General features: G+C 51.2%; 11 protein-coding genes across 11 annotated transcripts; 3 read left to right on the top strand and 8 right to left on the bottom strand.

Annotated features, from left to right (window-relative positions):
• Positions 1–136: 136 nt before the first annotated feature.
• V8C40DRAFT_241635 (uncharacterized protein) lies at positions 137–968 on the bottom strand. The gene is made up of 3 exons (XM_083215060.1): positions 481–968; positions 350–410; positions 137–275 (listed from the first exon to the last, which is right to left on the bottom strand). The coding sequence occupies exons 1-3, from the start codon at positions 858–860 to the stop codon at positions 240–242; spliced, it is 477 nt and encodes a 158-aa protein (XP_083075103.1). The 5' UTR covers positions 861–968; the 3' UTR covers positions 137–239.
• Positions 969–1142: 174 nt separating this feature from the next.
• Positions 1143–3669, top strand: V8C40DRAFT_241634 (mRNA splicing protein PRP28). The gene has a single exon (XM_083215059.1). It carries the CDS (start codon positions 1227–1229, stop codon positions 3456–3458), a length of 2232 nt encoding a protein of 743 aa, XP_083075102.1. The 5' UTR covers positions 1143–1226; the 3' UTR covers positions 3459–3669.
• V8C40DRAFT_241632 (valine--tRNA ligase) lies at positions 3513–7669 on the bottom strand. The gene is made up of 8 exons (XM_083215058.1): positions 7411–7669; positions 7173–7352; positions 6470–7102; positions 5390–6406; positions 4874–5333; positions 4788–4821; positions 4194–4725; positions 3513–4132 (listed from the first exon to the last, which is right to left on the bottom strand). The coding sequence occupies exons 1-8, from the start codon at positions 7439–7441 to the stop codon at positions 3726–3728; spliced, it is 3294 nt and encodes a 1097-aa protein (XP_083075101.1). The 5' UTR covers positions 7442–7669; the 3' UTR covers positions 3513–3725.
• A 153-nt stretch (positions 7670–7822) lies between these two features.
• On the top strand, positions 7823–9779 carry V8C40DRAFT_241631 (uncharacterized protein). Its single transcript, XM_083215057.1, has 3 exons — positions 7823–8112; positions 8164–9061; positions 9129–9779. Exons 1-3 carry the CDS (start codon positions 7975–7977, stop codon positions 9599–9601), a joined length of 1509 nt encoding a protein of 502 aa, XP_083075100.1. The 5' UTR covers positions 7823–7974; the 3' UTR covers positions 9602–9779.
• Positions 9539–10904, bottom strand: V8C40DRAFT_195335 (6-phosphogluconate dehydrogenase). The gene is made up of 2 exons (XM_083211904.1): positions 10597–10904; positions 9539–10527 (listed from the first exon to the last, which is right to left on the bottom strand). The coding sequence occupies exons 1-2, from the start codon at positions 10716–10718 to the stop codon at positions 9678–9680; spliced, it is 972 nt and encodes a 323-aa protein (XP_083075099.1). The 5' UTR covers positions 10719–10904; the 3' UTR covers positions 9539–9677.
• Positions 10905–11139: 235 nt separating this feature from the next.
• Positions 11140–13052, bottom strand: V8C40DRAFT_241627 (RNA-binding protein). The gene is made up of 9 exons (XM_083215056.1): positions 12869–13052; positions 12707–12787; positions 12639–12644; positions 12439–12470; positions 12346–12377; positions 12229–12280; positions 12090–12159; positions 11887–12034; positions 11140–11828 (listed from the first exon to the last, which is right to left on the bottom strand). Exons 1-9 carry the CDS (start codon positions 12917–12919, stop codon positions 11308–11310), a joined length of 993 nt encoding a protein of 330 aa, XP_083075098.1. The 5' UTR covers positions 12920–13052; the 3' UTR covers positions 11140–11307.
• Positions 13053–13501: 449 nt separating this feature from the next.
• V8C40DRAFT_195250 (mannosyltransferase complex subunit MNN9) lies at positions 13502–15306 on the top strand. Its single transcript, XM_083211903.1, has 2 exons — positions 13502–14872; positions 14936–15306. The coding sequence occupies exons 1-2, from the start codon at positions 13775–13777 to the stop codon at positions 14954–14956; spliced, it is 1119 nt and encodes a 372-aa protein (XP_083075097.1). The 5' UTR covers positions 13502–13774; the 3' UTR covers positions 14957–15306.
• Positions 15307–15552: 246 nt separating this feature from the next.
• On the bottom strand, positions 15553–16707 carry V8C40DRAFT_241624 (ubiquitin-conjugating enzyme/RWD-like protein). The gene is made up of 2 exons (XM_083215055.1): positions 16323–16707; positions 15553–16228 (listed from the first exon to the last, which is right to left on the bottom strand). The coding sequence occupies exons 1-2, from the start codon at positions 16486–16488 to the stop codon at positions 15903–15905; spliced, it is 492 nt and encodes a 163-aa protein (XP_083075096.1). The 5' UTR covers positions 16489–16707; the 3' UTR covers positions 15553–15902.
• A 370-nt stretch (positions 16708–17077) lies between these two features.
• On the bottom strand, positions 17078–18016 carry V8C40DRAFT_264567 (uncharacterized protein; the record flags this gene model as incomplete). Its single annotated transcript, XM_083219547.1, has 1 exon — positions 17078–18016. One exon carries the CDS (start codon positions 18014–18016, stop codon positions 17078–17080), a length of 939 nt encoding a protein of 312 aa, XP_083075095.1.
• Positions 18017–18124: 108 nt separating this feature from the next.
• V8C40DRAFT_286494 (PRA1 family protein-domain-containing protein) lies at positions 18125–18734 on the bottom strand (the record flags this gene model as incomplete). Its single annotated transcript, XM_083222535.1, has 2 exons — positions 18125–18207; positions 18264–18734. The coding sequence occupies 2 exons, from the start codon at positions 18732–18734 to the stop codon at positions 18148–18150; spliced, it is 531 nt and encodes a 176-aa protein (XP_083075094.1). The 3' UTR covers positions 18125–18147.
• Positions 18735–20886: 2152 nt separating this feature from the next.
• Positions 20887–23389, bottom strand: V8C40DRAFT_195183 (ELMO/CED-12 family-domain-containing protein). The gene has a single exon (XM_083211902.1). It carries the CDS (start codon positions 23190–23192, stop codon positions 21069–21071), a length of 2124 nt encoding a protein of 707 aa, XP_083075093.1. The 5' UTR covers positions 23193–23389; the 3' UTR covers positions 20887–21068.
• Between the last annotated feature and the right edge of the window lie 1751 nt (positions 23390–25140).

Here is a 25140-nt window from a genome sequence, read left to right as displayed (position 1 = left end):
TGCTGTGTTTGAAGATACTGGAGGCGGCAAATTTAGACATGTCAAAATCACGTGATGCCAATGAGCCTTTGCTACCAGAAGCAGGACATGATGGAAAGCTGAATCAAGCACGGTGGAAAAGAAAGCAGAGAGAGTCTGAAGTGAATCTGTATATTCGTTTCTCATTGTTGTACATAGAAATACACGGCGCATGTACATACTCGCCGGGATAAAGTGATTTCTCTCCTGCATCATTTCGTTTATTTCGGGAACTTGGTCCAATTTCTCTTCCCGATCTGTTGTGCGTTTTCAAGTCAGCTATGCTTCGTGGTTTGTGGAAAACTAGTGAGGAAAATAGAGAGATTCTTACACTTTTCCAGGCCCGGATGAGTCTTGGCATCTCGAGCATGGCTTTCCTCCTCTGTTCCATCCTGAATGACAGTGTTAGTCTTGAGTGGTCCAACAACACGAAGAAGATGGACAAGAAAGTGATTGACATACTTTGCAATCATGTGTCGTTCGTGGATGTGACCCTTGACCTTCTGTCCCACACCCGTACCCTTGACTCTCAGACCATGCTCAACACGATGAGCCAGCTGGTATTCTGTGCCCTTGGTCGTCTCGGGCAGCAGCTCTTCAACGCCGTGGTCCCGCGCAAGCTTGACCAGCTGCGCCTGTCTTCGCTGTGAGTAGACGGGATCCTGCCACCGCCCAGTCACGGGGTGTTTGTAGAATCGAAAGGGATTTGGTCGTTGCTCCTGGAACGGCGTCGGAGGAGTGCCGGGTGCGACGAGCGCCGCGGGCGGCCAGCGCGCAAAGAAGCGCTGCAGCGGCTCTGGGAGGCTCTTTGCGAGCTGGACGAAGCTGGTGGGAGATGCCATGGGCGCTATGAAGTGCCAGACACTGGCATTGGCCTGGTTCCGGAGGGACGAGGGCGGAATGGCAGGGCTGTTCTGCCGGGTATGACCTGATCGCGGGGAGGCTCTTTTCTAGAGGTTCCTAATTTGAATTCGAATTCGAGATTCCCAAGGCTGAACATCCACTAACCAGGATCCACTAATATAAATTGCTTTAATTGGACACAAATCTTAGAGTGGGCCTGAAGCTCTCCATAATTCATAGCCTTGTCTGCTTCCTGGTTGCCCAAGTTCAACTTTCGATTTATTTCACGTCAGAAACTAATGCATGCGGACCCTTGATTTCCCTTTTCCTTGTCTACTGAATACAACATATACCAAAAACCCGAAATGCCCCTCGACATAGAAGAGATCCTTCGGAAAAAGAAGGCAGCTGATGCTGCTGCCGCTAAACCCAGATTTATCCCCAAGGCAGAACGCGAACGGCTAGCAGCTGAGAAGGCGAAGCAGGAGGAAGAAGAGAAGAAGCGCAAAGCGGCGGATGAATCACAACGGCGACGGGAGGAAGAGAGAAGATGGGAAACCCGCGCAAATGGCCTACCAGCCTCTAATGGCCCCCTCAACGGTGCCCCCAACGGCATCGCGCCACCCACAGGTCCAAGGGCGATGAATCAACCGGCTGGAGGGAGCGGCAGCGGTAGAGGCCGAGATAGTCGAGATGGTCGAGATGGTCGAGACGGACGAGACGGGCGAGATGGAAGAGATGGAAGAGATGGAAAGAAAAACTCAAAGACTGAAGGCGTCAAGCGATCGGCGGCGGAGATTGAGGACTCACTGCTGCGCTCGCGGTACCTTGGCCCAGAAGTCAACCAGCAGTCAAGCTTTTCGGCCAAGAAGAAGCGAATGCGAACGACAGAAAAGAAGTTTAACTTTGAGTGGGATGCAGACGAGGACACATCGAGAGACAACGATCCGCTATACATGAGCCAGAGCGTCAACAGAGGCGGCTCCCTGGCTGGCGTTGGTGGCGAGTTCGACAAAGAAGCCGAGCAGCGGGCGCGGAAGAGAGCAAAGATGATTGAGCAGCGCGACCTAGAACATGGCAAGGAGAGAGCAATAGGAATCATGGAAGACTTTTACAGGGCGCGTGAAAGAGCAAAGGAGAGGGCTGAGAGGACCGGCCTGGGACGGCACTGGTCGGACAAGGACCTCAACGAGATGCGCGAGCGAGATTGGCGCATCTTCAAGGAAGACTTTGGCATTTCGACCAAGGGAGGCGCGATTCCCAATCCAATGCGCAACTGGGAGGAATCCGGGCTGCCGCGACGGCTGCTTGACATTGTTGACAATGTTGGCTACAAAGAGCCCTCTGCTATTCAGCGAGCGGCCATCCCGATTGCCTTGCAGGCCCGTGATCTTATCGGTGTTGCCGTCACGGGTTCCGGTAAAACTGCTGCTTTCTTACTGCCCCTGTTGGTGTACATCTCCGACCTGCCGCCCCTCACAGAGGCCAACAAGAACGATGGCCCGTACGCGCTCATCATCGCGCCAACTCGTGAACTGGTGCAGCAGATTGAGACGGAGGCGAGGAAGTTTGCTGAGCCGCTGGGCTTCCGGTGTGTCAGCATCGTTGGTGGACATTCGCTGGAAGAACAGGCCTTTGCTCTGCGCAACGGTGCCGAGATTATCGTCGCTACGCCCGGTCGTCTCGTCGACTGCATAGAGCGAAGACTTCTTGTCTTGGTGCAGTGCTGCTACATCATCATGGACGAGGCTGATCGAATGATTGACCTTGGTTTCGAGGATTCGGTCAACAAGATCCTCGATGCTCTACCGGTGTCCAATGAGAAGCCGGATACAGACGACGCTGAAAACGCCCAGCTCATGAAGCGTTACGTAGGAGGCAAAGACCGATATCGTCAAACTATGATGTACACGGCCACTATGCCTCCGCTGGTTGAAAAGATTGCCAAAAAGTACCTCCGCCGTCCCGCCATCGTCACCATCGGTAATGCAGGCGAGGCCGTCGACACCGTCGAACAGCGCGTCGAGTTTGTTTCCGGCGAGGACCGTCGCAAGAAGCGGCTGCAGGAGATCCTCTCCTCGAACGCCTTTGCGCCCCCCATCATCGTCTTCGTCAACATCAAGCGCAACTGCGATGCTGTCGCCCGCGACATCAAGTCTATGGGATGGTCCGTTGTCACGCTGCACGGATCGAAGACGCAAGAGCAGCGAGAAGCTGCCCTCGCATCCGTCCGCTCGGGCCAGACGCAGGTCCTCGTCGCCACCGATCTTGCTGGTCGTGGTATCGATGTGCCGGACGTCTCGCTCGTCATCAACTTCAATATGGCCACCAATATCGAGAGCTACACGCATCGTATCGGTCGTACTGGTCGTGCTGGAAAGAGTGGTGTGGCTATTACTTTCCTGGGCAACGAGGATGCGGATGTCCTGTATGACCTTAAACAGATCTTGAGCAAGAGCTCAATCTCAAAGGTACCAGACGAGCTCAAGAGACATGAGGCGGCGCAGTCGAGGCCGGTTCGCGGCGGAGCTAGCAAGAAGGATGAGGCTGCTGCTTCTGAAGGAGGCAAAGGAGGAGGCGGCAAAGGAAACTGGTAACTTGATTACATTGGCCAATTTATATAATGTTTTATGCCAAAAGACGGAGTTTAGGTTCATTACTCAAATCAGATGCCAAAGAGATACTGGCCATCCTTGTTTACTACTTTTTCTACTTTAGAAGAAATCTTGATTCTCTTAGCAACTTTTTTTATTTTTGTTTTACTTCTCTGTCGGGTACTCTAGAGATTTTACTCCTTTTCCATCTACATGAGAATGTAAACCTTTAGATCTCAGGCTACTCTTTTCGCATACAGTCTATGCTCTCTACTCCAACTTGAGCTGCTCAAACTGCTTGATTGTCTCCTCCAAGCTGTGCTTCTCCTGCTTGGCATCAGCCAATCTCTTGAGGTCGCCCTCCTGGACGGCTGCCGACACCTTCTCCTTGTATCCAGGATCTGCGAGAAGCTTCTCCTGCTTCTGGATGTTGCCGGTGGTCTTCTCGAGCTTCTTCTGTGCCTTTGTAATCTCGGCATCCATGTCCACTCGGCCCTTGACGTGCAGGAAGACGGAGGCAGCGGTGGAAACGGGGTAAGCAACGCTGCCCAGAGGTCGAGGAGCGTCAGGGCCGACGACCTCCATGGTCTTGACGCTCTTGCCGCTGAGCGACTTGATTGAAGACACTTCGTTCTTGCAAGTCTTGAGAGACTCTGGGTTGTACGCCTGGATGATGACTATTTTTGGATGTCATGTTAGATAATGAAGCAGACCGATTTGTTATAGGAATCTACTTACTCTCAGCGTCCTCCTTGATGGCATACTCTGACATGAGCGATCGGGAAGCCTTGGTGCAGTCGAGCACAAGCTCATAAGCGGCCTCTGACGCCGGGTCGTCAAGAATGGCATCGTAGGTAGGGTACTTGGCAACCATGATGGACTTTGTCTCATCGCTGGGTCTTCGGGGCATTCTCTGCCACATCTCCTCGGTGATGAAAGGCATGAAGGGGTGGATCATGGTGAGAGCTCCCTCCAGAGCAGTGTACAAAGTTTGGATAGCCGAGTTGCGCTCCTCCTCGGTGCCATCGCGGATAATGGCCTTTGAGTTTTCAATGTACACGTCACAGAGCTCGTTGTACCAGTAACGGTAAACGATGATTGAGGACTTCGAGAACTCTCGATCGGCAAGGGCGATGTTGATCTCCTTGGCGGCCTGGTTCATCTTGTGGAGAATCCATCTCTCGGCCAGAGTCTTACCAGGAACGGCTCCAGTTTTTGAAGGAACAAAGTCCTGGGGCAGACTTCCCAAGACGTACTTGGTTGCTTGGAACTAATGCTGATGTTAGCCGCAAAAGAAAGAAATCAAAAGATGCTGGATTTTTCATGACATACAATCTTGTTGCAGAATTTTCGGTAGCCGTGGATACTAATGACGATGTCAGCGGAGTCGGGAGGAATCAACATTGAGATTCACTTACATCTTGACTTCCAAGTTGATGTCACCACCGCCAGTCGTGGCATTGATCATGGTGAAGCGGAGTGCGTCAGCTCCGCACTCAGGAATGCCATCGGGGAAGGCAGTCTTCTGGTACTTGGTGGCCTTCTGGACCTCGCTGGGGTGCAGATTACCCTGAAGAAGCTTCGCGTGCAAATCTTCCAGTTTGATACCGGCAATGACATCGAGCGGGTCAACGACATTACCCAGACTCTTGCTCATTTTCCGGCCCTCTGAATCTCTGACGAGACTGTGGCAGTAGACCTCCTTGAAGGGAACCTGTCCTGTTAGCTTCAAGCTGAGCATGATCATTCTGGCAATCCAGAAGAAGAGAATATCCCAGCCAGTTTCAAGAACGCTTGTAGGGAACAGCTTCTCAAAGTCAAGTGTCTTCTCAGGCCAGCCCAAAGTGCTGAACGGCCACAGACCAGATGAGAACCATGCTATACTAGTGTTAGTGCCAAAGTAGTAAATAGATGTATGCCGTATATAAACTCACTATCAAGGACATCCTCATCCTGCTCAAGAGTGAAGGTCTTGCCAGGGAAAGCCGCCTGGGCTTTCTTCTCTGCTTCCTCTCTGGTTCTTCCGGTAAACCAGAGCTTGTCTTCGGGGATGCCCTCAGAGCCACCATCAATCTTGGCAAAGTATGCAGGGCATCTGTGACCCCACCACAGCTGTCGGCTGATACACCAGTCATTGATGTCCTCCAGCCAGCGGAAATAGCTCTTTTCAGCGCTCTCGGGCTGAATCTTAATCTTGCCATCTCGAACGGCCTGAAGAGCGGGCGCAGCGAGCTCCTTCATTCTAACCCACCACTGGGGCTTCATGATGGGCTCGATGATGTCCTTGGACTTTTCACACAGAGGAACTTTCATGGGGTTGTCCTTCTTGTCCACATACAGACCCTTCTCCTTCAGAGCATCCTGGATGGAGTATCTGACATCGAAGCGCTTCTGGCCCTTGTATGGTCCAGCATTCTCGTTCATCAATCCGTCGTCAGTGAGAATGTTGATGAATTCCAGCTTGTGCTTCTGGCCAAGTGTGAAATCGTTGGGGTCGTGGGCCGGAGTCAGCTTGACGGCTCCGGTTCCGAATTCCATGTCGACATACTCGTCGGCGATGATGGGCAGCTTGCGACCCGGGATGAATGGGTGGACGGCGTTCTTGCCAATCAGATGCGTGTATCTCGCGTCCTTGGGGTGAACAGCAATACCAGTATCACCCAGCATGGTTTCAATACGGGTAGTGGCAACCTCGACAGTCTCGTCGCTACCCTCGATAGGGTACTTGAAGTGAACAATGACACCGAATTCGACCTTCTTATCGTAACCGGGGACATCGAGGAGCGTCCTTCCAGCGAGCTCCTTGTTCTGGACCTCGAGGTTCGAAAGAGCTGTGTTAAGCTTTGTGCACCAGTTGACAAGTCTGTTGGCACGGTAAATGATGCCCTCCTCGTGAAGCTGAACAAAAGTTTCGACGACGGCCTTTGTCAAGTTGGGATCCATGGTGAAAGCTGCATATTGTTAGCCATAAAGAAACAGGACTCCAAACCCTCGTTTGAATTGATGATACACACCTTCCCGGCTCCAGTCAAAAGAGCTACCCAAGCTAGTCAAAGCCTTGTTGATACGCTTGTGGTAATCCTCCTTCCACTCCCAGACGGTCTCAACGAACTTCTCTCGGCCCAGGTCATGTCTGGTCTGCTGTTTCCGTCTCCAGAGCATGTTCTCAACAACACTCTGAGTAGAGATACCGGCATGGTCGCAACCAGGAAGCCACAGAGTAGTCTTGCCTTGCATCCTGTTCCATCGGATCATGAGATCCTGAAGCGAGTCGCCCAGGGCGTGTCCCATGTGCAGGTTACCAGTGACATTGGGAGGCGGGTGGACAATGACGAAGCTACCTTCGTCCTTGACGTTTCCGTCTGCAGTGAACTCGGGCTTGAAAAACCCCTCCTTCTCCCACCAAGTATACCATGCAGACTCGACGGCAATGGGGTTGTATGCCTTGAAGTGAGGGTCGTCGAACGATCGAATGCGCTTCTTCTCTCCAACGGGGGTATCTTCGACGTACTCGGGTAGCGGCTCCTCCTCTACCTTCTCCTTCTTTGCCTTTTTCTCCTTGACAGGAGCGGCGGCGGCGGCAGCAGCCTTTGCCTTTTTCGCTTCGAGTTTGGCGGCCTTTTCAGCCTTCTTGCGCTCCTTCTCCACTGAAAGGATAAGTTAGATGGCAGCTCCTGGGAGATTTAGATTGGACGTGGAGAAATTGGAATTCCTTACACTCCTTTTCAGACTTTACTTTCGCAGGCCCCTCGGGAGCAGGGACAACACCAGCATCTTGACCAGAAGCGTGCTCTCCAGGAGCAGCGGATTGGGTCGAGTTGGCAATCTCTTGCTTGACCTCGCCGGAGACCTTGGGAGGCGAGGTGTTGGTTTCCTGGATACCCTTAGTCGCCGCGACTATGAATCGCCCCTATTAGTGACAATCTTCAACAGCCTTGTTCTAACAATAACGTACTAGGATTTCCTCGTCCAGAGTTGGTCGCCATGATTGCACGTGTGGTGGTAAAAGATCTTGCAGGATAAACTGGCCGCACTCGAAGTGCTCGAGCCGCGAATCTGAACGTCGTGCTGGATGTTCTTCGGGGAAGCCCTAGAGTGAATTGGCCTCCTCGTCAATCCTAAGCGTCAAAAGTTCACTTTGGAAAAGACCGGCTCTGATTGCGCTATCGGGATCCAGAGTCAAAGTTTCTTGGTCTGAAATTTGAGTCACTGCCCTTATCAGGTGGGATGTTGAGGGGTGTGGCGGTGCCGCGGGGTTCAGATCGTAATTTGAGTTCCAATTAGCGATCAAGCCACAATGAGCGCCACAGACGCTCTTACATGGGCAAACCAACTTGACTAAGGAATTCCATGTAAACCGACGTTCTTCAGCATCATCATCTTTCCATGAAAACTTCTTCAATTTTTTTTTTCATTCAGTAATGACGCATTCATTATAGAGAATTACTTGACAATCTGTCTTTAAAGAAGTTTAGCCGCCATACTCTTGGCGCATGTTTAGCCTGGCCTCTTGTATAAAATGATCATCCGGCTATCCCAGCAAGCTGCGAGAGGCTTGCTTTCACGGAGAGGCTCATCAGCTTTGCGAAAGACCTATTCAAGCTCTTCTGGTAACAGTCAAACCAGATTTACGTATGCCTTGAAAGCAGATGAGAAGGTAAGAGATGCTTTTAAATCTTGTGGATCTCAATTCGTTAATGCTTCTTAGATCAACTATGGAGAGCTCTTTGAGAAACTGAGAAGCAAAAAAGTCTTGGAAAATGCCAATGGCCACAACGCGGCAGTGCTCCTCGCAACGCCCAGCTTTGCCAAAGACCTAGAAGATGCAAATCTCATGGGAGATTTCGCCAGACTGATGGCTGGTTCTGCGGACGTGGGGAGATTCCATGTCCTAAGCGCTGTGGTCGACCATCTGGCAGCCCCGATAGGTTCACTGAGGACTCTCCAGGGAGTGTCAGTCCTACGAGGCCATTTGGACGATATGTTGCCGCACCTGTGGCAGCAAAATCCTCCAAAATCCAAAGATGATGCAGATTCAGTGTCTGCTCTCACTTTTAGCCTGGGAGATCCCTCATTAACGCTGCCGCTGGCCAGAACTACATTCCACAACAATAGAGCGTCTACACTTTTGTTATCTGAGTTTGATTTGACCCAAAGTACTCCTCAACTCGCTAGCCAAACAGAAAAGCACTCACAATTTGTGAAAGTCTTACTGGATAATGACCTCAAATCTTTAGCCCACCTCGACACGTGGACACCCCTGATGCCGTTGACGCAGCCCCGAACAGTGACCGAAAGCTTCGGTAATATCATTCGAGGCATTGAAGTTGACGGAACCACTATTCCCGCGTCTACTGAGCTGGAAGACATTGTAAATGCACTTCATAAACAGAATGCCCAATCTGGAGTTTTATCTGGGCCTGTTGGAGTCTGGGCAATGGTTACTCCCAACCCAGAGACGTCAGGCGCATTGGAAGAATGGCTTGAAGAAGCCCCCGAGCCAATATCGGCCCTGCCAGATGTTGATGATATCAGAGATACTGTGAAAGCCACCGCCAAACATCTCAAACTGCTTTATAGTCATGGCGGCCGTCTGTACAAGATATGTAAGTGTGAAGCTCGTAAAGATAACATGTTTCTTAAGGCAAAATGTGAGCTGATGATATGAATTAGTGAGCGGCGGCGGTGGCTGGGGAGCCAAGAAGGGATTACTATCCCTTGATCCTCAACGAACGCATTTTTCCCTGTCAGAAGAGGAAGAGATGCAGAACTTTATACAGTCAATGAACGGTGGTGGCTTCACTCCTGAGGGCTCACAGATCCAGTTCTTCATGTCAGCACCGGCCCTTCCAGACAATACGGAACCCTTTGTCCCTGGCGTTGCGTTTGGCATTGCTGGAGATGTTGCAGTTCCCCAAGAGCCTGAGCCAATCGATGGCTTCATCGGACAGCATTTTGGCGCTCTTTCGAACTCGGCTGTCTATCTCTCTGGCCGGGGCCTACCCGGTGGTAAAGAAACGAAACTCAGCGTCCCACACTCACGAGTATATGGGAGGGAGCTTGAAGGGGAGTTGGGTGTTTGGGGAAACTTGACGTATGAGTTGGCGGACGTTGGAACAATTGTGTTGGCAGGACTGAAGCACTAACAAGGCCATTCTATCTAATAGCTGTACATATCACCTCTCACCATCAACTATATACTATCTAAATAATCGCAACTGTTTACTCTGTCTTCTTCTTCTTCATCTCCAGCCCCTCTGCCATCACCGTCGCAACATCATCCAAGCTAGTCCCTCTCTTCCTCTTCCCAATCTTCTCCTGCCCAAGAACCCCATCTTCGGCAACCGCCTTGTAAACCCCAGCAATGCCCTCAAACACCGTCCTATCCCAGCCGCCTTCCTCATGGAACGTCTTGGAAATCTCCTCCATCTCCCTCACCCATCGATAGGCCTTTGGCGGCATCCCCGGCACACCCCTTTCCGCTCTGGTTAGCATCGCCGGCACCATCTGGTTGAGCTCCAACTTTAACTCATCCACCACACCAAGCCGATGCGCTGTCGTAAAAGACTGCGTCACCAACGCCGTGAAACCTTTTGTGATGGACGCAAAACACATCTTGAGACCGCTCGCCGCACCAATCTCCTCCGAAATGGATCGCAGCTGCAGCACAGACGCGAGCTTCTCCCCGTCCGGCAACGACGTCAACGAATGAGGTCCTGAAATGGGAATGCTAGGCTGATCCCACACAGCTTCTTCGCCCTCTTGACTAGACTTCTTAAGACTTGGGGGTCCGCCCAGGATGCAGGCGTCAATGACCTTGACAGGCACCCTCGCTTTTTCAAAGAGCGCCACGATGCTCTTACACGTCGATGGTGCAACGGCATTCAGATCGACATAGTAAAGCGTCTCTTTCCTCGAACCACCTGACGAGGCATCAACAATTCGCTGAGCCGTGGCCTCAGCATCGCGAGGTGGGACGACTGAGAAGATGACATCGCACTGCTGGACAAGCTCCAAATCGGACGAGAGAAGCTCAACACCGGCATTGCGGGCTCTCTCAATTGTGTCTTCGCTAAAGACGAGCTTTTAGTTTACAAGTTCTATGTAGATTTGGTTTAGGTTCCTCAATATTCCCACTCACCTTCGTCCTTGACCGTTCGTAGCGACGGGGAAGCCATGCGCAATTAAGAGCCTGGCGATGCCAGCGCCCATATCACCCAACGACAAAATGCCGACTTTTGTTGGCACACTGTTACTCGCCATTTTGATAGGTGATATCTATCCAGTAGGTTTTTTTTATTGAGAGAGGAGGGGTAGATAAGAGCGATGTGCCTACTAAATTGCACTTTATGAGTTGCAGCAATGGCGTATTAAAGATCTTAGCTGACGAAATAGTGTACACCAAGTTATATCCGGGCTGCGATATCATCTGGGTTGATATGGCGCTTGTCAAGGGTGGATCTGCCCGGCTAATGGCTCTGAATACCTAGTGAGACTCCAAACAACTAAGTTGAAGGGTATCCTTGCTATGGTCCCTGCATATCAAGATAATAGTTGTCGTCATTGTCGAGTGCGAGGCATCGCTAACCCATATCTCTCAGAAATACGCCCATCTCTTTGGTACGCTTAAATGCGGCCTGGGTCTACGAACTTGGGAAGTCACAGGCAATGGTGAAGCAACATGTCATAACTTGACCCGAAAAGCAAAACATTCGTAATGACAACACACCCTGCTTAATTATATATATGCACCGTCCTCCCATGCTTCAGATGGCATTTTCTGTAAAACGAGTCCAATACTCCAATACCCTCATAAAACACATTCCCCTTTACCAAAACAGAATGATCCAGGTTACTCAATCATGTCAATGTCATCAGCGTTAGCGGGTGCAGCAGCCTCTCCGCTGGGTGCAGCAGCAGCTTCCGCAGCAGGCTCCGGGGCACCGCCGTTGGCGTTGAAGTAGTCCTCCATCTCGGCGTCCAGTTCCTCCTGGGTCTTCTTGAGTCGCGGTGTGTTTGTTCGTGCAGCACGGTCACTTCCTCCGTTTCCTCCGTTTCCTCGGCCTCCCCGGCCGCCACGAGCAGCATCCTGATCCCTTCCACCACCCTCTCGTCGGGCACCAGGGCGGCGCCCTCCACCTCCACCTCCACGGCGAGGCGGCATGGGGCTTCTGGAGCGACTTCCGCCTGGAACATATCGATCAATGCCCCTGCGAGCGGCATCTTCTTCATCGTATCGGCGAGGGGAGAGTGATCGAGATCTGCCACCAGGAGCAGAAATGCGTTCGGACAAAGGCTTGCCTGGCATCACAGCCGTATCAAACGGGTTTCGAGAAGGCCCACTTGACATGATGGACAAACGAATTGGCTGGCCTATACAATCTTGTCAGTAACAAAAAATTAGACAGAGAGTTCGTTTAGAGAGATGTACCGTTCGCATTGGCACCATCGAATTGTCTCACAGCCTCTGCGGCATCGTCTTTGCTTTCATACGTTACGAAAGCTACGCCTTCGGACCGTCCAGACCGATCATAACGCAGTTGCAGCTTTGTGATGGGGCCAATTCTTCGGAAAAGTTCCTGTCGTCATGTCAGCTGCGGCTTCAGGGTGTCTTTCATCCCCAAAGTGACATACATCGAGATCCTCCTCGGTGAGATCGTAGTGGATATTTTCGACTCGGAGTCGTGCGCCGCGGGCATCTCCCCTATTAAAGAGAGTTAGCAAAAAGGGGAGGCTTTGAAGCATGAATTCTCTGCTTTATGAGTAGGCTTACCCGCTGGGAGACTCGCGCCTGCGACGCGGTGCAGGGCCTCTGTTGCGATACGCTGGAAATTATGAGTTGGGTTCAATGGAGAGGAATTGGTTTAATAGAGGCAGGATTTGACTATACTGTTCTCTTCGTATCGATCATGTACCCATTCGCTGCACCAATAGCATCAGTATGTATTCGGTTGTTTGTAATATATGGTTTCACAGGACCAACCTATCCAAGTTTCGAGGCTCGTTGCGGAGAGACTGCGCGGTCGACCAAAGAGCTGGTTAGCGAGGAAATCACAGCGTAAGATCCAGTCACGGATCGGCAAAAAACTCCGAAAATCGATTGACCGAAGGAGTGCGCAGAGCAATTGACGAAGTCGAGTGCCAGACGATTCAGAGGAAGGAGAGGAAGGGCTCAGTTTCAACCTTTGACTGAGTGGCGAGTCAGCCTCGCGTACCAGCTGGAAGCCTGCAAAGGGGACGACAACACGTACCTTTTTCACCCCGTCACGGGGATAGTCTTGACGGTCACGACGGCGGTCGCCACCGCGTCGGGTTCGAGATCCATTGCTGCGCTGATGAACGAGTTAGCCATGGTCTTGCGACTTCGGGGGAAGACGAGGCTGGCGGTATAGAAATGGGATGCGTGCACCAACCTTGTCTGCAATGATTTCGTCGAGGCCGCGGTCCATCTTATCAGAAGCCATTGCGAAGATGGAGGTAAGAGATGCTGCAGATAGATGTATACTCGCGCGGCTCTGGCCTAAGGACTCAACAGTAGAGGATGCTTGGGAGAAAAGAAATGTTTTGAGTCGTGACAACTGAAGGCGGAATTGTACCTGCTAGAAATGCACCGACGACCACTAGCGATGGAAGCCGGGAGCGGTACCACTCAGGCACATGCGTAGAGCAGGGGGTTTCGGAGTGCCCAGTGCACTCTTAGTCTATCGCTACAGGTATTACTACAGGCGTTGGGGGACTGGATGGATATGGATCTTTTTTTGGCTCCCATCTACTTTTGTCAGGCACACACCGCATTGACCATTTACGACATTGAAGCGATTCACTCCATTCTTGGAGATAATTTTCAGATTGATCCAGAGCAGAGAGTTGCATTGACTTTTGGCAGTACCACCTTGAGTACATGTAAATTGTCAGAACTGCCCGTAGCATGCGCTGGTGTTATCAATTGATCCATCGAGAAATTTTATACCTACGATAGGCCTAGCCTGACATAATCGGAGACCCCTGATTTAGAGGCAATTGCTCGTATTTTTGACTCTGTCCTTTTCCCCAAGTACCACTTGGTACTAGCGAGGGCGTACAGTACCAGAGCACGAGCAGTTTGCTCTGCCTTCTTTCGCAACTCCTGCACAGACGACCAATCTTCAACGTCCATGCCCTGACGCTCGTTTCTGCTGGACGCATCAGTGTCTTTTTCTTCTTCTTATCATCTATCCTTCCTATACAAGCGCCGCGCTGCCCTCCGGTCGAATTGATCGCGATAACGAAACGAAACCAAGCCTCTACACCATCACCACCGCCCGCCAAAATCAGGCTCCATGGCTCGTCCCATGGGGTCAGTCCGCCTCAAGAAGGCCAATTCCTCGACGTTGATCCTGGGAGCGGTGCTTTGCATTTTCATCATCATCTTCCTTGTCTCGCCCTCGAGCCCCGCCACCACCGGCCGCCTGTCTACCATCGTCTCGGCCCAGCATCACCTATCGCCCCCTACCTCGCCGTACCAGAGCCCGCGGTCAGGTGCTGTCCAAGGCCCTCCGCCGGTTACGCGATACAATCTCAACAAGGTCACCGTCACGTCCGATCCCGTTAGGAACCAGGAGCACATCCTGATCCTGACGCCTATGGCCAGGTTCTACCAGCAATACTGGGACAATCTCTTGCACCTCAGCTACCCCCATGAGCTGATTACTCTGGGCTTTATCCTGCCCAAGACCAAAGAGGGAAACCAGGCGACATCTCTTCTGCAGCAGCAGATCCAAAAGACGCAGCATGGCCCAGAGAAGGACCGCTTCAAAAGCATCATCATCCTGCGCCAAGACTTTGACCCTGCCGTGGCGTCCCAGGACGAAAGCGAGCGCCACAAGCTGGGCAACCAAAAGGCCCGCCGTGAGGTCATGGCCAAGGCACGCAACTCGCTACTCTTCACAACATTGGGCCCGTCCACCTCATGGGTGCTGTGGCTCGACGCCGACATCGTCGAGACTGAGCCCACGCTGATCCAAGATCTTGCGGCCTTCGACAAGCCCATCATCGTTGCCAACTGCTTCCAGAAATACTACAACCCCGAGACCAAGAAAATGGATGAGCGGCCGTACGACTTCAACAGCTGGCAGGACAGCGAGAATGCGCTGAAGATGGCGGAGCAGATGGGGCCGGATGACATCCTGCTCGAGGGCTACGCTGAGCTCGCAACCTACAGAACTCTTCTTGCGTACATGAGCACTCCCGGTGGCAAGCAGGACCTGGTGGTGCCCCTCGACGGAGTTGGCGGCACCGCATTGCTGGTCAAGGCTGACGTGCACCGTGACGGAGCCATGTTCCCTGCCTTTTCTTTCTACCACCTGATTGAGAGCGAGGGTTTCGCCAAGATGGCCAAGCGATTAGGATGGCAGCCGTATGGGCTTCCCAACTACAAAGTAAGCCACCAACCTCTTTATTCCAAGTTTCAAGTACGTCTTATCTAACATTAACGTCTCTAGGTCTACCATTATAATGAGTAAATTAGCATTTACATTCAATTTTTTTCTCATTTGGCAGTTCTCTCCTGTCGTTTTATTTCATTACGGTTACGGCTGTTGGGCTTAGCGTCGATGGCATTGGAGGCGGGCTCGTAAGGAGAGGTGTAAGGGATCAAATGCCCACGTTGCATGATACATTCTTCTCTCTTCACAACTCTTTGGAATCGATTTTTTCAAAACAAAAATGATGCTCGGGGTGTCTTGGGTAGGAAGTCAGGGCAGGGTCAGGCACGGCGCGGCGCGACGCGGGCGTTTTCTCGTTGAAAGCATCTAACCTCTCAACCTCTGGCATGTTGAAATTTATATAGAAAAAATCCCCCTTCCCCCTTTCTATTATATATCTTTTTCAGTCACTACTGTCGGATCGCAGGCATCAGCAGGGAGGAGGGGAAACAGACAAACCCAAAAAAAGGGGGAAGAGGAGGAGGAGGAGGAGGAGGAGGCACTTTTTCAGTCTTTTTTTCCAGCCACACCCTTGCCTGGTCTCTTGTCATGGTGGATGGTCTGGAACGGCTGACTTTGTTGAAAAAAAGGGGAGCGGAGGTAATCAACGTTGTTTCTCAGGGGATGCTCGATGCGTTACTTTATCATATTGTCTTTTTAGTTTATGTTACTCGGGAAGGGGGTGGGCGGCAGTACAGTAGAGCCATGTTTTTACGCGAGTTGGAATAGAATCAATCAATGAATGCAATGCGCAAAAGACGTTTTTTTTTCTCTCTTTCAGCATTTTGCATTATCCATGAAGCTCGATCCACAGCCAAGTCCCTTTGTAGCCTTCGTGCTGGTAACATTTCGTCCAGCCCATCCCTAGATATCCAAACCATTCAATATCACCACCTACCCATGTCTTCTAACAATTACAACGTTCGTACATATAAATCATCAAATATCCGAATCCAAAAATAAAACCAAGTCTCCTCGCACCCCCTTACGGGCCATCATATCTCCCCTCCGGCTCCGAGCACCAATATTGCACCAGCTTTCGCGTCCCCAAAACATCGCCTCCTCTAAGCAGCGCTGCGACATCGACGTTGAGCGGGCTGTCCGTCTCGGGATAGCTCAGCAGCATGCGCACGGCGCGCACGCACTGCAGCACGCTATACGTCGGCGTCCACTTGTCCTTGAGCAGGTCGAGGCAGATCTCGCCCGACTGCAGCGCAATGTTGGGGTGCACAATGGTCGTCACGAAGCGCATCTTGGGCGGCTGCAAGGGATACTGCGCGGGGATTTGGATGTGTATGAGCCATCGGCCCTCTATTCCAATCAAAAAGAGTTAGCAAAAAAAAAAAATAGGAGAAATGAAGAAATAACAAGGAAGAAAGGCATCAGAGAAAACACAAAGACTCACCATCGTAGCCCGACCCAATCTCCCGCCCGTTGATGACGGCCTCCCATTCGAATAAATCGTCCTCATTGATTGGGCCCAGCCTCTCCACGCCCTTTTCGTCCTTGCGCTCCTTGCGCCAGCTCTCAAGCTCCTTGATGAGTCGTTTCGCTCCGCTTCTTGCGCTCATTGTAAATATTGTGTCGCTGTGCTTGTCGCTACGTTTGGTGGTGTGAGTATAGACAAAAGGGGGTATCGCGTAGTGCTGGAAGAGTATCGCTTCGCTGTAGATGCAAAATAAAAATGGACGCGAACGAGAAACGCTCCTATGTAGAATACTATTAGGTATTACGGATATGGAAATGGAAACAATAACAAATAACAAGCTGCGAGGCTGGAGCTGGAGCTGATGGCAGGGATACGATGTCACCCGCAGCCGCGGTACAATGTTAGTCATCAAGCCGAGGGTGGGTATGGCGGCAAGTCTCCCGTTTCAGCTGCTTTAGAGGCCGCTCATTGTTTACTCTGTGCTTTATAGGTATGGATCATAAAAGGGTACTGCTATTCTAGTACGAGGTAGAGCCAGGATTTGATTGTTCCATCGTGGTAACAAGAAAAATGGATGAATCAATGGATAAATAGGTGAATCGCTTGTAATCTTCATGTGCCGGCAACATTCGCACATATGGCAATGGGTATCCTGACACAAGTATATATTCATCATAATAATGCGAGCCTATTAAATCAAACTTTTCGCAGGCGGAAACAATCAGACCGAATCAACGCGCCTCGCCCTCTCTCCTCTTCCTTCGCACTCCCGTAGAAGTCCCTGATCCCGTAGTTGTCCTGCTCGATGTGGTCCTCCTGGTTGGCGCCGGCTCAATCCTCTTTCTTGTTGTTGAACGCGTGCGAGACGAGGCTTTTTCACGCCCAGGAGGAGACTCGGGTTCCACCTCGACCACTATCTCTTCTCTACCCTTGACAATTTGACTCGGGCTCTCGTCCGCCAGAGCTAGCTCTTCGCTGGTCTCCTCGGAACTTTGCCGCCTTGACGATCCTTGCTGGCTCCAGCCAGAGGTTGACCCGGGTCTGCCACGGCGTGACATGGAACTCAGGTCAGATTGACCAGAGCCATGGCGCTTGGGAGCATGTGAAGCACGAGGCCCAGCTGTTTGATACTGGAAGGGGTCTTTTGATATGTCCTCATGGATGCTGGATGGTCGAGATGTAGAAATGCCAGACTTTGGCCGAGGACGCGAGCTGGAGGGAGGGGGAAAGTAGCCCATCTGAGGAGAGACCTCGTCTTCTTCAAGTGCGTCGCTCCCGGAAGGCTGTCTTGACAGGGAGCCGGAGCCGGAAGCTTGGCGTGAAACTGACAGTCGAGCCATTGACTCGAACTGAGCAAGCGGTATAGCCACACGCTCCTGACGCCGCCTGCGGTTTCTTCGCTCCTCCTCCTCCATGCGCCGCTGCCTCCGCTCGAGGGCCGCAACCTCTTCCTTGCTCAGTCGTACGTCAGTCCGGCCCTTGGCTTGGGCCTTTTCGATCCGATAGAGCGCCTTTTGCACCAAAGCCTCTTCCTTGTCATCCTCGTCTTGCTCGCCATCATCCGAGTAGTCCTCGTCGTAGCTATCACCAGATGAACTACCCTCTTCGTCTTCCGTGTCATACCGCCGGTGCTTGCGGCGTACCATGCCATTTTCTCTATTTCCTTCCATATCATCATCGTCCGACACCAACTCTTCTACCCTGCCTCCGTATTGCGCAGCATCCCCACTTGTTTCCCTCCGCCCGCGCCGCGATGGTCTTCCCCATTGGGGCGCAAATTTGGGAGCTCGCGGCCGACCATTTAGACCGCCTCCCCGGAAAAAGCCTCATCGATAGGCTTGTCCATGAAACTTGCGTGACCCTAGATCCAATTAGCATGTCGAGGTCGCTAAATAAGGTTCTCGTATTACTACTTACCAGAATACTTGCGCCGCTAGCTCCAATGAGCCACAGCAAGGTTGAGAATGGAGAGGCAATGAGACCAATGGGAATGCTGACAACCAGCAATCCAGTCCAAAGCTGGGAAGTAGTCGCCTTGAAGGTTCCAATCTCGAGGTCTCGGCCGTCGAGCTTGCTGATCAAGAACATGCCTCCAATCACAAAGATGATGTCGAAGAGCAGAAGCCAGTTGGTCAGCAGAGCGTAGATGCTGAGCATGAGGAAGAGGACGGCATAGTTGCTCGAGAAGTGGCCCAAGTTGTAGTTGACGCGGGACTGCACCTCAGCAAAGTTGGCCGGCTTGGACAGGCGCTTGAAGTCGAAGAACTCGGAGATTGGGCGCAGATTGGAGAAGCGGCCGCTCAGAGGTCCCGCGCGGAGGCCCTGGAAGCGCTCTCCAAGGTTGAGGCGGGACGTGATGAGATCGAGGGGAATCTGGATGCGAGACATGTTGGATGGATATTTGCTGTTCTTGTCCTTGTCTAGACACCGAAATTGTCTGTATATATAATCTGCGCGTGGGTGCGAGGAGCGATCAGGCAACAGCAACTGTTGATGCCACGGTAATCCGATATTTGATGATGCAAGGAGCTTGGATATGCGGCTAGAGAAAAGAGGACCCCAGTTAGCGAACGGCACTTGGTAATGTCGCAAGGCTTGCGTGGCCGGGTACCCAATCCAAAAGACGGTTGCGTCAAGGCGGTGATGCCGCTATCAATTGAATTGCAGAAGCCTAGATCCCCGTGCCAAATAAGAACAGTAAATACATACCAGAGCTGAAAGGCGCAGGTCCCTTGAAGCTGGTCGAGAACGCGGCTGGTGTATTTTTCCTTTTGGTTTAAAAGGAGTAAAAAATGTCGATCTCTAATTTTTTTTTTAGAGTTCGGAGGTTCCTGAATGCCAGGGGGTGCGAATACGTGGCAAATGGAAGCCAGAGATACGAGTGCTGGTACGTACTGCCTCAGCCACCCAAAATGTCTGTTTTGGGCAAAGCCGGGCTATTCTAGGAATCACATGTGAGTTAGAGCCGCACTCTGAAAGAGCCATTGAGGTCAAGACAGAAGAGAGGAAGAAGATGTTCAGAGGGATTCCAATGCGCCTGAATCCAATTCTTTTTTAGGGGTTTCAGGCTTCTTTTTGTTTTTTTTCTCGAGTCACCGACCAGCAAGACAAGACGCGAGATTCAGTCATTACGGCACAAAGTCGCATGTACGTACCTAGAGTGTCCCCGCGACCCCTCCTCAGGAAGCGCAGACCGCCACCTGATGGATTCGTCGTCTTCTATTTTCCTCCTCAGGCTGAGAAAGGAAAGACGAAGAAGAGGAATGGGGAAGAAAAAAAAGAAAGAAGAGAAAGGAAGGGGAAGAGAGAGAAAAAGAAGAGAAGGAAAAGAGGAGGGGACAAGCGACGTGACAGAATGGATCCGTGGGCAATCGGGCAGCTACAGGCTACAGACCGGACTCTTACCAGCAAATGTTACATGTACTGCACTGCTACACTCTTATCCACCCCGGTGCAGCAACAGGTCACCGCTCTCTGGCTCCCGGTCAGCGAATGGGGTTGCAGACCAGCTGTCTCGCAGAAGAGACTAAAAGCAGGCCATGTCTTATATTGTTTAGCACTTGAACCTGTAAGATGGTGTTGTAATGGTAACATATCCAGGGGCCTACCTACCTGTAGTGCTCTAGTAGCAAGATCTCGGGTACCACTAAGATATTTCTAGCGCCTCTAGTTCTTGATCCGACTTCTGCGACAATGCGGTGAACACCGGCTACCTCGTATGCTAAGCTAGTAGATCTTGATGAATTTTCTTTCTAGATGATTCTTCTATCCCCGAGTATCCGAACATCGAGGTTGAGACGCAACGCCCCATCACGCATGTCTGTCTGATGCGAACGTGCCCACATGCCATGAATGCAATGGTGGGAGCATGAACCCAGCTTGGGCATCCATTAAAGCATGAGTACCTAATGAAGAGCATGCAATCCTCATTTGTCTGCTGCACTCTTAGATTGCAGTAGCAATGCTTTTACAGCATACTGACGCACCTGGTCACATTGGATACGTTGTCAGGGAGCTTGCCTATGAAACTGGTGTATTCTCTGCACGGACCTTTTCGTCCATACACGCATCTTCCCTCTCATGGCCAGAGGAAGGAACGATTCGGCCTAGCAGATGACTGTGACGTCTTCCTCCCTTCTGCCATACGCTCTCGTAGATTTGTACCTATATGTAGTAGAGACTTCTGAACAGCTTCAATCACACCTCAGAGGAGGATCATCGACTAGCCCTCCAAGTACCCAGTACGAGCCTGAGCAAGTAGCCATCCTCATCAAGTCGCCGAAAGCAAGCAAGAATACACTCCCTGTCGCTCCAACTCTAACCTCCACACCCAAACCGACACACAGACCCCCTTTCTAAATATCAGGATACAGGAACCAGATGCATGGTTGGGACCGTACCGTGACGGCCACCATGAGGATCTGCCTAGAGACGCACTGCCGCAGTCTGTATCGTATATTAAGATCCCTTAAAAACACTCTTGCTTTCTCGAGGCCAATATGAAGATCAAGTGTTTCGGCTAGTATTATACACTGCGCATATTATTCATAGATACACAAAGTAGGAAAAAAAAGGCGTAGACCCAACGTACAACCAGTTGATGCTCTCACTATGCCAGACCTGCCGTTCAAAGATGGGGTATATCGCAGACAAAAAGAAACAAAAAGCGACTGAGATGAACAAAGAAGAAAAGAACATCGTAAAAAAAGAGAGCCGAACAGATTAGACCTCATAGAAGTAGTCCTCATCGAGCCCCTCTCGGCTTGGCACGATCCCACCTCCAACAGGGGCTTCATCCATCCTCACGTTGAGGAGCCGAATCTTCAGTCCATATCCGCCCACCAGATTGACCAGTTTGCTCGTCTCGGCTGTAATCGGAGCCTGATTCAGTATCATCAACATGCCATCGAGCCACTCCGAGGCCACGCTATGGCTGGTGGGCCAGAGAGCCAAGATTGGCTGTTCCTTTGCGTCCGCATTGCCAGTCACAGCATCGGCGGGGTTTACGAAGCTGTAGATGGTAATCTTGGTTGTCGACTTCTCTCCACCGCTGGTGATGTTTTGGATGGTCGCCCCGCTAGCCGTCGTCTTGGAGTCGTCGGTAGACGCAGAGACATTGGACACGACAGAGCTTATAGTGGTGAGATCAATCTTCTCCTGCAGGCTATTCAGGCCAGGATCTTGCGCCATCTGCTTCTCAAAATCGGTGTAGTGCAAATATCGGCGGTTGTGCGACAGCTTGGCGAACCTCCACGGCTTCTTCTCTCCTGTCTCATCCCTCTGTGAAGCAGGCCGATGAAACCAAGCACCCTGGAGCAGGCACCGAACCCTCTGCTCCTTGACAAACTGCAGGGCCTCCTGCTTTAAGACATCTCGCACTTGGTAGAGATGCTTGCCCCACGTTTCTTCAAATGACATCTCAAGCAGCTCCATCTGGAGCTCCCGCAGTCTAGTTATGTCGTATTCTTGTAACTCGTCCTCCACTTCCATAACATCGCTTGTCCGGGGAGATTGGCCAGCAACCCGCTCTATCAAGATACGCACCAGCTCTGCCACTTTTTCAAAGTCTTCCAGTACGGCACCAGTAGCTTTCCAGACACGAAAGAAGGCGTGTAGCCCAGCAATATGTAGTCGGGGCCACTGCAACAGTAGTGGTCGAAACACCCTGTCATAGTCCTTAGTATCGACTCCCTGGTACCCCTTCATGTCCTCCATATCCGCCTTATCCACGTCAAAATGCTCATAGAGCATCATCGTCACGGCTAAGCTCGCACGGGCAATTGGACAGCGCTCATGCAATGGCTTTGTGGCCTGTTCCAACAGCAGCTTTTGAAATCGGTCCTCATTCTTGCGTACGTAGTCGGTCAAATCCATCATGCCGAGATATCCAGTCACGTCAAAGTCTTGGGCAGGGCTCTCCGTCTCGAAACCCAATCTCCTCCATTTCTCTGGGTTGTGCTTCCTCCCATCCTTCCTAGTCGCCGTCGTGTCTCCTGATCCCTCTCTGACATGGCCATTTGTTGTAGACCGGTCTGGTGCACTCGACAGATGAAGACTTTTGAGCGACCGCCTGTGCTCTGGTCGTTCTAGATCCACCCTGACGTCCCTCCACTTTCTGAGCACGACTTTGTTCAAGTTCTGAAACTCTAGTGCAGGGTGTGCGAGATCTTGAAGACCGGAACCTTGCATCAGCTTGTAAACCGCTTTGATCAAGCCTAGGTCTTGCAACCGCTTCATGAGCTTGGGCCACTCTTCGCCAGCACCCTTTCCATTCCCGCTTGCCATGACGCTCTTAGTCGACAAGGCATCTCGAATTAGGGCGTTGACCAGCATAAGAGCGTTCGCACAAAGGGCATGGTCGGCACTATTGAGCTGCTGCACGACAACGTCGAAAAATTGCGGGTACACGGCCACGGCTGGCTTCAGCGCCCGAAACCCAAAGGCTCCGTGGTCTTGAGTCGGTGATTCGGGACTGCTCGACTGAGAATGTCCGACAAGGGCAACGAGAATCGACATTGCACCCCTAAGGATGTTAACCAGGGGATTCGTCACAATCAATTCCACAATGCGCTCCACCAACTCGCTCGCGGTCGGTCCTTCGAAAATGTCCCAGCCCATGTCGACCTCGAGCAGCCTCGTCAGGCTCTGGAGCGAGTAGGCAAGAGTGTTGCCGCCGGAGCCCATGATGAGGCGCCGTAGGATGACGAGACCGCCAGAGGAGATGAAGACGTCGGCGAAGGCGGGATCGTTGATGGACGACTGGAGCTTGAAGACGGCCATCTTACGGGCCGCATCTTCGGGGCTCGCCAAGCGAGAGAGCAGCGCGGGGATGTCTGCTTGATCCATGGTGCCGATGTCGTGAGGATATCTGAGAGAAGAAGAGAGAGGATTAGATTCACCAAACGCACGTGTCTTGGTGATGGTGCGTTGATGATAAAGTCATTGCTTTGTTTGGGAAACAAGGGCGGGACTGGGCGAGAATCAAACGATTGGGACAGCGATTCGTGTACGGTGATTTCGTATGGTGAAGAGTCGAGTCTCCAGCGTCAGGGGATGATTAAAGGCATCGCCCAATTGAGTATAGCACCGTGATAGCTTTCTGCAGGTCCCCCAGGTTAGTGCCAATTTCAGGTAGGCGCGTCGGGGCGCGTTTCTGCAGCCCTTCCAAAAGAGTCTCGACTAAAAATCAGGGCCATGCTCCGTATATTACATTCAGCCTGGATACAAACAGCAACTTTGCACATAAATGGACGTGCGAATGTATATCATAACCAGTCCGAAGTAATGATTTCTAGATTGAATTATGTTACGTCAGGTACAAATCTGTTTAGGGACCTCTCACACAAGATTTACAGACTATTAGACTACGGTTTTTACCGATGTGTCTAGCGGCTGATAACGCAGCATTCAAGGGTGTACACCACATCACCTTAACGTCGCATGGAGACTGACCTGACTGCCCCAATGTTCTCAGGTACTCTACACGTAGGTATGCGAAACATTTCGTTCACTCATCATCACCATCCTCCTCGTACTCAGGCTCGCGCCCAGGGAGTTTTCCTTCCGGAATTACCCTGAAACTGTGATTAGGATCATGCGTGATCTTCGCTGTCCAATAGCACTTGAAACAGAACTTAAAATCGACGCAATTCTCACAATGCCAAAGTGCTCCGATTATAGGCTACAACATGTGTCAGTATAAATCTGCTAATCGGTACATCTGACTTACTGAGATGAAGCAGCCATCACAGTATATACCCCGGTGCACTGGCCAATCTTCCAGCGTGAGTGGCGGGACTTGGTTTCCCCCTCTAACTAGCAGAGTGCAGTCCTGCGAGATTCTAAAATAGGCTTCATTGCTCTCAGCTATAACAAGAGCCTAGAAAGATGTGAGAGATCAACAAAATGCGTCTCCAGCAAGTGGAAATGAAATGAATCACCTATTTCACGATGGCTCCGCCAAGATCACGCGTTATGAAGGCTATTGAGGTTCTTTGGTTCTGCGACATACGTCAACGTTAATGTGTGCCCAATTATGATCTACTATGAGAATTGTCTGAACTTTTCCTTCTCGGATCTTCTGAGCGATAGTTCCTTAAGGAGCACTTCAGAAATTCGAGTTAAGCTGTTAGTCAAAAGCTAATCAACGCCGTCATTCAATTTGGAATTGAACACCATAACGCGAGCATTGATTTGCATATAGAGATCTTTAAGAGCGGTGTTCTCTTTCTTCTCATTAGTGGTGTCGGTCATCCAAGGTTTACACAGATCTTGTCCTATTCCATCCATGATGACGATGCTACTCCATCTGATTAGATATCGAGAGACATTTTGGCAAGATATGTAGTAAATGCTGTTCTTACTCAATGTCTGGGGAGTCCTTAGCTCCGTGAATGACCTTCACCCCCCCGGCATGATCCGTAGACTCATTGTCGCTCGGCATACTGATGTTCGGGCTGTATCAGGGATATAATACGTTCTGACAGATGTCACTTAGAATAATCATTCAAATTTTCAGTGTATGTTAAATAAAAGGATAGAGTTGCGAATTTCCGCCGCTCTTGAAAGCCCCGGGGGAGGAGGGCCGTGCGGGAAGATACATACATTCCACCCGGCGCAATCGAGACGTGTGCTCGAGACGTGTGCAGGACAAAGGGACCTGTACCTAGGACAAAGAGATGTTGTCTACATGTAATTACTCCCTATAAGTGATTAAGATGAAATTGGTGGCATGTAATTATCATATGTCTTGCTGGCTGAGATGTGGTCATACCGAATTCTAGTCCACCCCACG

This window comes from Trichoderma camerunense (assembly GCF_050948025.1).
Source record: "Trichoderma camerunense strain CBS 138272 chromosome Unknown V8C40scaffold_6, whole genome shotgun sequence".
In the NCBI taxonomy this organism is placed as follows: Eukaryota; Fungi; Ascomycota; class Sordariomycetes; order Hypocreales; family Hypocreaceae; genus Trichoderma; species Trichoderma camerunense.
Note: the sequence above shows the minus strand (reverse complement) of the source record. Positions and strands in the feature narration are given on the sequence as shown.

Coding starts and splice junctions, on each gene's coding strand:
- V8C40DRAFT_241631 (XM_083215057.1), top strand. CDS start 7,975: ATGATCATCCGGCTATCCCAGCAAGCTGCGAGAGGCTTGCTTTCACGG. Junction 8,113..8,163: donor CCTTGAAAGCAGATGAGAAG/GTAAGAGATGCT, acceptor AATGCTTCTTAG/ATCAACTATGGAGAGCTCTT. Junction 9,062..9,128: donor CGGCCGTCTGTACAAGATAT/GTAAGTGTGAAG, acceptor GATATGAATTAG/TGAGCGGCGGCGGTGGCTGG.
- V8C40DRAFT_241627 (XM_083215056.1), bottom strand. CDS start 12,919: ATGGCTTCTGATAAGATGGACCGCGGCCTCGACGAAATCATTGCAGAC. Junction 12,788..12,868: donor ACGAAATCATTGCAGACAAG/GTTGGTGCACGC, acceptor CTCGTTCATCAG/CGCAGCAATGGATCTCGAAC. Junction 12,035..12,089: donor TCACCGAGGAGGATCTCGAT/GTATGTCACTTT, acceptor ACATGACGACAG/GAACTTTTCCGAAGAATTGG.
- V8C40DRAFT_241635 (XM_083215060.1), bottom strand. CDS start 860: ATGGCATCTCCCACCAGCTTCGTCCAGCTCGCAAAGAGCCTCCCAGAG. Junction 411..480: donor GAACGACACATGATTGCAAA/GTATGTCAATCA, acceptor ACTGTCATTCAG/GATGGAACAGAGGAGGAAAG. Junction 276..349: donor TCATCCGGGCCTGGAAAAGT/GTAAGAATCTCT, acceptor AACGCACAACAG/ATCGGGAAGAGAAATTGGAC.
- V8C40DRAFT_195335 (XM_083211904.1), bottom strand. CDS start 10,718: ATGGCGAGTAACAGTGTGCCAACAAAAGTCGGCATTTTGTCGTTGGGT. Junction 10,528..10,596: donor ACGAACGGTCAAGGACGAAG/GTGAGTGGGAAT, acceptor GCTCGTCTTTAG/CGAAGACACAATTGAGAGAG.
- V8C40DRAFT_195250 (XM_083211903.1), top strand. CDS start 13,775: ATGGCTCGTCCCATGGGGTCAGTCCGCCTCAAGAAGGCCAATTCCTCG. Junction 14,873..14,935: donor ATGGGCTTCCCAACTACAAA/GTAAGCCACCAA, acceptor TAACGTCTCTAG/GTCTACCATTATAATGAGTA.
- V8C40DRAFT_241634 (XM_083215059.1), top strand. CDS start 1,227: ATGCCCCTCGACATAGAAGAGATCCTTCGGAAAAAGAAGGCAGCTGAT.
- V8C40DRAFT_241624 (XM_083215055.1), bottom strand. CDS start 16,488: ATGAGCGCAAGAAGCGGAGCGAAACGACTCATCAAGGAGCTTGAGAGC. Junction 16,229..16,322: donor GATTGGGTCGGGCTACGATG/GTGAGTCTTTGT, acceptor TGATTGGAATAG/AGGGCCGATGGCTCATACAC.
- V8C40DRAFT_195183 (XM_083211902.1), bottom strand. CDS start 23,192: ATGGATCAAGCAGACATCCCCGCGCTGCTCTCTCGCTTGGCGAGCCCC.
- V8C40DRAFT_241632 (XM_083215058.1), bottom strand. CDS start 7,441: ATGGCGACCAACTCTGGACGAGGAAATCCTA. Junction 5,334..5,389: donor GGATGAGGATGTCCTTGATA/GTGAGTTTATAT, acceptor ACACTAGTATAG/CATGGTTCTCATCTGGTCTG. Junction 4,822..4,873: donor ATCAACTTGGAAGTCAAGAT/GTAAGTGAATCT, acceptor CATCGTCATTAG/TATCCACGGCTACCGAAAAT.